Source organism: Pararge aegeria, chromosome 1 (assembly GCF_905163445.1).
Source record: "Pararge aegeria chromosome 1, ilParAegt1.1, whole genome shotgun sequence".
NCBI lineage: Eukaryota > Metazoa > Arthropoda > Insecta > Lepidoptera > Nymphalidae > Pararge > Pararge aegeria.
Window position 1 is genome coordinate 4779157 of NC_053180.1, and position 10846 is coordinate 4790002.

Below are 10846 nucleotides of genomic sequence, written 5' to 3' on the forward strand. Positions count from 1 at the left end.
GAATGCCCAAACTAACTCCTTTACCGTGGTAATTTAAAGGTTGTTTTGTTTATTCTACAAAATATCTAAAATTACATAATGATATTATAATGTGCTTATATTTGACATAAAAACCGTTACTCTGTACACATCAATAGAGTCCGATTTTTTTTTTCTTAATATGTTGTGGAGTACCAAAGAAAATTCCGTAACATTTAAATGAAATATAAATATGGAAATATATTAAAATTGCCGCCATTTAAGAGACGGTAAAATTATTTAATATATTTCACTAGATCGAAATCGACTACGAAGAATACAGACTTAAAAAAAAAATTAAATCTACTTACGATAAAACACGCCGATATAGAAACCGACAACCGCCGTTGCCACCTTAACGACATCGTTGGTGGCCTCACAGTCCAACTTTTTCAGCAAATCACTCATAATGTAATAGGCTTTCACAGGCCTGGCCTTACACTGCTTCTCCACCATGATTTAAAAAAAAATGTTATATTTACTTTTTTAAACGAAACCCAACGATAACCCGTTGACCGGCGCAGATTAAAAATTTCGAATCGTTATCTACCTATGCAGGGGATAGACAAAAAAAAAAGTTACAATGCGTATGATCCACTCGAAGTCGCGTCCAAGAATGAAGTTAAAATGTCAACGAAAGTAATAAGTAACAACGCTGTTCTCGCAACTGTCAGCATAATATTATTATTTATCTATTATAATTATTATGTTTAGATAATTGTAGCCAGAGATGATAGAAAAAATAGACGCCGCTTTTTTTTTTTTTTTAGCCGTAAATTGACAACAGATGAAGTGGCAAACCATCACATATAAGATAACCAACACTTCGCAGGTCATGCCAGAAACACGCCCGACCCATCCCATCAACTTGTGGCGTAGGTGTTAAGCCTCGCGTGCCTTTATTTCACCGGCACCCATAATAAAATCAGGTATGATAAAGAAAAAAAAAATAATATTTAAAATATTATATTACTCTATATTAAACGCATACCTGAACGTAAGTTACTAACTAAACCACTTCGCTCTCACTCATTCTGATATTAATAAATAATAATAATGATTAAGGAAGAAAATTCCAGTTACATCGTCAGGATAATGTTAGGACTGTCTCGATACTACAGTGTGTCTAACGTATCGTTGAAATTTTTTTAAGCTAATCCGTTTTATGATTTGGAAAAAAAACCTGATGAATTGAATTTTTTTTTACAAACATTTCTAGTCATACATGTAAAACGCGTAGCTAAACATAAGTTGCAAGCTAAAGCACGCTTTGCGTTGCTTTTTCTGATGTTAATAATCTATATTGGGGAAGTAACTTCCAATTACAGATCCAAGTTCTTATGTACGCATCAAAAGTACCACCTATGGGCCGGGCCTACTTGAATAATAATATTTTTGACTTTGACTTTGATAATGTTGGGACTGCATCGATATAATGCGTCGGGTATGTTTGCGGAGTACAGATTGGGTTCTTTACAATAATTTGAACAGGCAGGACAGCACACTTGGTGCCAGCCTTATTACGTAGCAATTTATGAACGTAGCATTAATTATGTGAACTAATTAATAAAGATATTAAATTTATTGTGATTTACTAAATACTACTTTGTATTCTTAAATATATTCTTAAATTGTACTTTGTATTACAAAGTACAATTTCCTTTGGGGACTTTGATAAAAGTATTTTTAAAATCACTAATATTTACTAATGCAATGTTGTCTTAAAGTGTCAATCAAGACCATGGATTACTTTCGAATTTTGCATTCACACACAGATTGAACCGAAATACATTTTTTTATAATATTATGTAAACAAGATAACGCCAGAGATGTTAAAAAATAGACACCGCTTTTATTTCAATTTTGAAATTTAGATGACCGAGTCTCCGAGAGAAACCTAAAAATTTGTTTATAAAAACATGCTCGTTAAAAATAAAACACAATTTCTAAATCAACACTACTATAGAAGTAACGTAACATAACAAGAATGAGTACTGTTGTTGAACGTTACAAGTTTTTTTTTAAATTTAAGCACGTAAATGCCAACGGGCAGACAACCTAGGTTGCGAGTCCAGGGCAGGTGAGTCAAATGACTAGTTTTTGCACGGCCAGCTGTAATTATATTTTTAGATATATTTTCTTATACGGCGTAATTCATCAGCTCTCTACGTGCAGTGCTTCCTAAAGTTTTAACCACGAATATGTTTTTAACAGTATTATGCATGATGACAGTATCAAAGAATCGCTAAAATATTGTATTTAACTTACGTTATATGATCCAAGTATTAAGAAAAAAATATTTTTATTTACAGTCGAAGTGAGATTGGTATTTATTTTCAATAAATGAAACTGTCAAAGCTAGCGATCCGCCTTGACAGGTAATTTTTTTTAAATAATAATAAATAAATAAATATAATACGACAATACACACATCGCCATCTAGCCCCAAAGTAAGCGTAGCTTGTGTTATAGGTGCTAAGATGCCTGATGAATATTTTTATGAATTATATACTAATAAAATACATATAAACACCCAGACGCTGAAAATCATTCATGCTCATCACACAAAAAAATTCCAGAAGTGGGAATTGAACCCTCGGCCTTGGGCTCAGAAAGCAGGGTCGCTGCAATCTGCGCCAATCGGCCGTCACGTCAAATCACGTCAAGGTATAACGACAAATTCAAAATTATGATTTTACGTCTATATAAAATCTCTGCAACTTGCAAAGTTTTTTGTCGTCAATACCAAAATCAATCATAGAGCAATTTTTTTTTTAATTTGTAAAAATAGTAAGTTCAAAAACTAAGTTAAAACTGATACTAATCATAAAGTCGGTATAAGCGATGTCTCTTGATGATAAATGGCGATGATTATACTACTCATACTGAACGCGATGTCGTACCGGAACGCCAAAACGCTTGACAGTACCAATGCCATACGGTAAGGTGCTAACTAGCCGCGGATCACAATCTTACCCATTTTTAATAAAACTATCAGGTTTTTCGCCCGCCTTCTTCGTCCGCGTTTATTAGGGCTTGCAGCAAATCCCATGGGAACTGTTTTTTTTTTCTGGGATAAAAATAATCTTATGAAATTGACATAAATCTGTGATATCAGCACAACCTCTAAGAACACCTTAGGGCAGAGTGGCGTGCACCTCAGACATGCAGAAAAACACTGCCTACCCTACAATTTTTGTATACCTTATAAAAAAAATGACTTTTCTATTTATGTCATCCTTCTTTAGGTATTCCCTGGTCAAAACCCCTGTACACGCCGCTGGCTAAGTGTATGCTCTTCTAATCATGATACCGAAAGTAATATTAGACTTACCTTAACATAAGTTTGAAAATTGTATAAAAACACATTTAATACATATATAGAACTAGCTGTTGCCCGCGACTTCGTCCGCTTTTCTTTTTTTTTTTTTTTCGAAAGACATGTGCCTCATAAATGTGGAAGCACTTTATGTATTTAGGATAGCTTAGCCTGTTGTAAAATCGTCAAACACTTTCGTCCCCTCTCCCGAGAGAACTGAGCTTAATTTCGGAGTAAATTATCCTATATTACTTCTAATACCTTCAGGAATATGTGTACAAAGTTTCGTGATGATCGGTTTAGTAGTTTTTGCGTGAAAGCGTAACAAACAAACTTACATTCACATTTATAATATTAGTAGGGATAGGGATAGGGATAGGCAAGTAGGGATAGTGACCTCTGCTATACCTGCTATACTATTGATGAATTTCATAATGACAAGGTTGCTCGGAAGCAAGCCGCTCCGCTGTCATCCCACACAAGACAATGACGTAAAATAATGCCGGAAAAAGCAACTGCTGAGTTTTTTTCTCGGTAGAACCTGCCTTCCGAACCAGTGGTAGAGTCTCTACAAGCAGGCATTCTTTACGTTTCAAAATTCCTTATATTAAGCATACTTTAAATAAATAAATTTGTTGAATGATGAATAATGTTACTTTCCGCCTTTTTAAGTAATTAAGAAAAAAAATTAAAAAATTAAGTTAATTGGTTGCTAAGTTAGGGTGATAAGAACAAAATTAAAACAAATTCAATATACATTTATTTCAAGTAGGCCGAATATAGGCACTTTTGAATCGTCAAGTCTATTTGCTGGTAGTGACTCTACCACCGGTTCGGTAGGCAGATTCTACCGAGATTTCCGGCAAGAAACTCAGCAATTGCTCTTTTCCAACATCAAACAACCAACAAATTTCGTATTTATAATACTGGTATGGATTCATATTATGATTTTTAGTTTGGCAATAAGAAATTAATATAACTTACAAATTCGTAACCTTCAGAACAACAGGGCATTTTATAGACTTCTCAGACCGTGTATAATAGCGTCTGATTGTAGTGAATCGCAAATTTATCATCAGAAAATAAAACAAATTGCGCATCACTTAAGGAAATTTTGTTGTATAATATAAACTACGAGATATACAATATGGAAGGAAAAATATTAACTGAGAGATTCATTCATTGTGCAAATAAAAAATATAGACATATTATCTAAACTAACAAATGTTTTCTTTTATTGATTGTATCATTGGGGCCCTGTTTGACTACGCAGAGCATACATTTAACAGCCGATTGGCACAGCGTCCCAGCTTTCCGAGTGTTCGATTCCCAGAACTCGATTTTTTTTTGTGTGATGAACATGAATGTTTTTCAGTGTCTGGATGTTTATCTGCATTTAGGAAATTTTATGTATAATATTCATCAGTCATCTTAGTACCCTTAACACAAGCTACGCTTAGTTTGGGGCTAGATGGCGAAGTGTGTAATATATTTATTTATATAGACGGCCGATTGGCGCAGTGGGCAGCGACCCTGCTTTCTGAACCAACGTTTGTGTGATGAAAATCAATGTTTTTCAGTGTCTGGGTGTTTATCTACATATTATAAGTAGTTATGTATATTATTCATATAATTATTCATCAGTCATCTCAGTACCCATAACACAAGTTACGCTTACTTTGGGGCTAGATGGCGATGTGTGTATTGTTGTAGTATATTTATTTATTATTTATTTAGTAGAATTAAGTTTATTCATAACTATGAGTTAAAAATTTAAAACACTACGGCCTGTACGGTCTGAAGTGGCGTTGTACAGGCAAATGAGGCTCATCATCGAGCCCCAAGTTGATGAACGTGGTTCTTGCATGTCCTGAGTGTTGCTCTGTTGAGAAGTAATTGGTTTCTATTATACTTCTTAGTCTGCTTAGTCCGTCAATAACAACTATAAAAATGCGATTAATATTTCTTATTCAGTAATTATATTTTCCACTTTGGGAACCTGTGCACAAGGGCCAATAATGATAGCCTTTGGATGCTCCTAGAAATTACAACATCCTCCATTTTTAATGTAACCAGGCAAAGTCTACATTACAAATTCTAGGTAATAATGGATACGTAGGTATGGGGCAGTTCTAAGGTCTAAACAGAAGTGTATTAACATAACGTGTTACTACCCGACCTCAACATAAAGAGGTTCCTTTTTTTATTATGCCACTACAGTTGGCCCCTCTTTATCAACCTATTACCGGTCCACGACAGGGCACGGGTCTCTTCTCACAATGAGAAGTGTTTAGGCCGTCGCCCACCACGCTGGCCTTGTGCGGATTGGTGGACTAGACTTCACACGACCTTGAGAACATTATAGAGAACTCACAGGCATTCAGGTTTCCTCACGATGTTTTCCTTGCATCGTTTAATGCAAGATTATATATAAAAGAGAAAGTGTGTGGGTATGTTCCGTATAGGCTCCGAAACGGCTGGACCGATTTCAATGAAACTTTCAGGGAATCTCCGGATTGACCTGGCGAGTAATCCTTCAAAGTTTGGTGACGATCGGAGCGATCCTATTTTTGAACTGTCAAATACAGCTTTTATTTACTATGATGATATTCTATTGTTGGGTGTACATGGGTGTAGATAATGATCTTCACCCGCTCGAGAAGAGAATAGAAGAGAATGAATACGGAGATAAATAAATTATTAAATTTATTATGAGACTTAAATAAAAAATTTTATGATGTAAGTTTATTGTTTAAATAAAATAAAGCAAAATCTAGCCCGGCGAAGCGGGCTGGGTAAGCTAGTGATATATAAATTGCTTAAATTAAAAACGCGTATGACTTCGAAAAGTCAGTTGTGCGTGCCGGGGCTCGAGCTATTTCCTTGCGAAAGGAAAGCCGAAGCATTACCCACTAGGCTATCACCACTTGTATCCCATAGGAACAAGGAATTTCTAGAAAAAAAAAACTACATTAACTCTTCTGCTAGCGCCGCCTCTCACAGCCTGCCGTGCCATGTTTATTTGGGCTCAGAGTTAATACACCCATGAGGCCCAGATGCGTGCATAGAGGGTATGCACCGGGTACCCAGATGATATAAAATGAAGAAAATCTCCAGTACAACTCGTACTGGAGATATGGTAAATACTTAAGGATAAGCTTTTTATAACTCTTACAATGCATATCTTAAGGTTTTGTAAAACTATACTATACCCTCTATGCACGCCACTCATGAGCATCCTACTATCCTACTTATAATATTATAAATGTCAATGTAAGTTTGTTTGTTACGCTTTCACGCAAAAACTACTTAAGCGATCCTCATGAAACTTTGTACACATATTTTTGAAAGTGTTAGAAGTAATATAGGATACTTTTTATCCCGACATTAAGCTCGGTTCCTTTGGGAGAGGGGATGAAAGTGTTTGACGATTTTACACCAGAACTCCGACAAATTATAACCGATTTAAATAATTATTTTTGTACTATAGAACCCGGGTGTGTAATATGTGTTTAATTTTGCCCAAACTTTGTGTAGATCTGATGAATGTGGTTGGAGATAGAGGACAGAACTCCTCAGCGGACAGCAGCAAACCCCTCATTTAAGTCTTAGTGATACTGAATAACTAAATTGAATGCCACATCAAAAAACATAATCAAACCCAGACGAAGTCGCGGGCATCAGCTAGTATCAAATAAAGCCGCTTCCAAAAAGATTAAACTGTTGATCAAACTCTACAAAAGCTGGTCAGAGATAATGGCTGTACACTACAGCAGAACAATACGACATAATTCTCGGTTTGGTTACACATTACAAAAAACATATTCAGTCTCGCTTGACGTGATACCATAAAGTCATTGACGCAATCACACAACCATTATTAAAAACGTATTTTTTGTTATTATTTTTTTTTTTAATAATTTGGAAGAGGAAAGCAAGGTATAGATCTTTGTGGAGAACGCTTGGGAAGGCCTATGCTGGAGAACAATACAATCAAATAACCGGTGTCTATAAAACGTAATTTTGTACCAAAACAGTTTTTACTTTGGAAATACTTGAAAAGTAGAAATAAGTTGAAATGTAATTTATAAGATTGTTAATAAAGGCTTTTATTATCTTATATCTTAATTATATCTTATACGAGCAATTCTTGTATATATATAGATGGAATCTCGTAAACGGCTCCAACGATTTTCATAATATTAAGTAATAGTTTCGGGGGCCATAAATTGATCAAGCTAGGATTTATTTATTTTGGAATCTCGGAATCATTTATATTGGACATACGACTATTTTTTTAAGTCGACACATTCGCGGACGAAGTCCGCTAAGTTATTATTTAAACTCTCCATTCTTCCTTTATTTTCCTCACTCTTCCTTCCAACTTCCTCAGTGGTGTATAACAGTTGCACAGTGAGGAAGATAAAAGAAGAATAGCAGCTTAGAAGGGATCTCTGCCGGGCAACCTTAGGACTAGGAAAACATTTGGAAGAACAAATAGGTGGTGTAAAATAATTATAAATCTACGTTCAAATAAAATAACATACGAATACATTAATAAAAATATATGAAATAAATATAGAAATAATAAACTAATATATATATATATATATTATGATGAGCTATAAATAAATACTGAACAGAAATATATATATATATATACAATACAATACAATATCGAGCTACATAATAAGATTTAACAGCGATTTTGCATGTCGTATGTTTATTTAGACTTTTTTCAATAACCATAAACAACTCTATAAACAATTAAATCTATTTATGCAATCTCTTAAAAAGTTTTTTTAGCTAAGTTGTTATTTGTTAAAAATTTATGGATATATTTTGGCAATAACGAATTAAATCTATAGATTACGGATAGATTGAATATTGAAAGTGGACATTAGTGGGATTATAATATAATATAAATTAGCGGAGTCAACCCCCGTGCTGTATAGAGCACGTTGAGTCGTCGGTCCCGGTTGTTATAGCTATAAACTAACTCGTGTTAGTAGTCGTTAAAGCCCACCAACCCGCAATGGAGCAGCATTATGGATCTATACTCTAATAGTGGGGCGTTAATAGACGATTTAATATCACACATAACGCAACGTGATGGCCCAGTGGATAGGACTTCGACTTTACTTTCGTGGAGACGAGTTTGATTCCCACGACGCACCTTTGAATTATGTACGTTAAATATACCTTCCTTCAACGGTGTAGGAAAACATCGTGAGGAGACCTGCATGCCTGAGAGTTCTCACTAATGTTCTCAAAGGTGTGTGGAGTCCACCAAGCCGCACTGATCCAGCCTAAGCCTACGGCAACGTTCCCTCATTCAGAATTCTATGGGACTGACGGGCAGCCCATAGGTCTTTTGTAGGGACTTGGGAGTTCTAAATCTTGAAGTATGAGTTATATTTATATCCTTTTTTTTTTTTTTTTAAACTCATACAATGCCTATCCTTAAGTTTTTTATAACTCTTACTGAAGATTTCTTCATTTTATATCATCTGCATACACTCTATGCACGCCACTGCGGGCAGGCCACCCAAATAACCTGTAAATGCGCGTCCACACCTGCCCACGTAGAACGAAAAGAGTGTTAATGTGAGATTTAAGATTTTCTACCATCGTTTCATTTACCTACGTACATTTATTCAAACGCGTGAAGTTAACTACGATTTATATAAAATCGAAAGAGCGCCATCTAGTGACGATACTTTGAAACAGTATTGTCACTAGGTGAACTTCGATAAAAAAATTACAGTAGGCAGTTCGCATGCATCTAAGGAACACAGTATGGACTGTGGACAAAATCGGTCATTAGTTCTCATATTATAATTATAATGTCTTCTCGCGGACACGAACAGCTTGTTATTAAATGGCTCGCATAATGTGACGTGTCCCAACAGCCATTCGAATAACGTACGTACTTAAGCGACGTCCCCGGTGCAGTTGAGTAAGCTGCCTTATAAATGGGAGGTATACAGGCAGGCAATCTGGGAATTGATAATTTCTGAATTTTCTCTCTTCTGATATATTCAACAAATAGAGTGTCATAGAGTATGGTGGTTTGAAATGAAAATGATGATTAACATCAACAGCACTGCAATGCCCAGTGCCCAACAACCTTTACCTTTCCATGTAAACACATATGCACATGTAAATTCAAGAAAAAAATATATCTGATCTCCCTAAATATGCTTAATAGTAAACAAGCCAAAATGTTTGTGCTTGACGTTTTCAAATATTTCATTTTCCTATTTTAAGACAATCTATTATTTTTAAACGCTCAACAGATAACCTAAATATAATAAGTAAAATCAGACACTGGTTACTTTTTTTGCTAGTATTTTATAGCACTGCTTAATCAAAGATTGTTCTATTATTTTAAAGACCTATTTTTTGCATGAGGAAGTGATATCAAATTGTACTTTAGATCAATCAAAGGTAAACTAAGAAAACTTTGCATTTTTGGGATATAGTAACTATATTGCTTGCTGGTTTAAAAACAACTTGAAAGCAATAAAGCTCTGTTTCTGTGCAAAAGAAGTTAAAACCTACAAACACACTTTGGCATTTAGAATATTAGTCATGGATAGTGTTTAAACAACAAAGCCATTGTAAAAGAACAAAATATAAATAGGTATTTTTGAATCTTCAGTTGCACATACTTTTGTAATATGTACTTTACATTTTATGCAAATAAGTTATGGTTCAAGTAAAGAAGAATTGACATTTACACAAAAGCGCTGTCTAAAGGTCATTAGTAAATAATTTATTCACTAAATTAGTAGTCTGCAGGATCTTTTTCTGAATAAGTGAAATATTTTGTATATTATATTACATATTATAATTTACTCCTGAAAATGGAAACAATATGATAACAAAATAGTTTTTATATAGTTGCTGATGTAATTTTTGTATGAACCCGGAAACAATTTTCCTTAAAAGTATGTTTTTATTACTAAGTACTGTTTAATGTAAACCATAACAAAAACACACCATGGGTTATTTCTTAAACAACTATGAATAAGGAAATAATATAAGTAACTATTACTAATGACTTACCAATAATATCATATAAACTCGCCGAGTAACTATCGAAAAAATACGAAATAAAACCCATTTTATCTGCACATATGATCACAACAAAGGCAAAATAATTAACATAAAAATGTTCGGATCATTTGCAACACAACGTTAACGGATAACTAGAACCAGGTGTACGTAAAAAACTAAATACTTCACTATTTTTGAAATTGATATCAGAATTTTTGCAATATTTGCGAAATGCAAAATCGGTATTAGCTCTTTGCTCATTCACAAAATCAACAACGTTTGACATTGACATCTATTTTTGACATTTATAATAACAGCAAAAGTATAGGTTACAAAATATCGAGGAGGATGAGAGGATATAAACGATTATACCACCATATATGTATAACTATGGTTATACCTACACACACTATAACGTAACGGGACACTATAACGTAGTTATTGCCT

The 10846-nt window shown here is 34.3% G+C and overlaps 1 protein-coding gene across 2 annotated transcripts in view; it reads right to left on the reverse strand.

The window, feature by feature from the left end:
- Positions 1 to 10652, reverse strand: part of LOC120626224 (transmembrane protein 68) — a 45485-nt gene extending 34833 nt beyond the window's left edge. The window contains exon 1 of one of the 2 annotated variants that reach the window (XM_039893641.1): positions 10409 to 10652. In XM_039893641.1, the coding sequence (XP_039749575.1) occupies positions 10409 to 10466 (58 nt within the window). In that variant the 5' untranslated portion in view covers positions 10467 to 10652. Of the gene's footprint in view, positions 1 to 329; positions 585 to 10408 lie in introns of those variants that run through there. The other variant, XM_039893632.1, reaches the window with a different exon arrangement.
- Between the last annotated feature and the right edge of the window lie 194 nt (positions 10653 to 10846).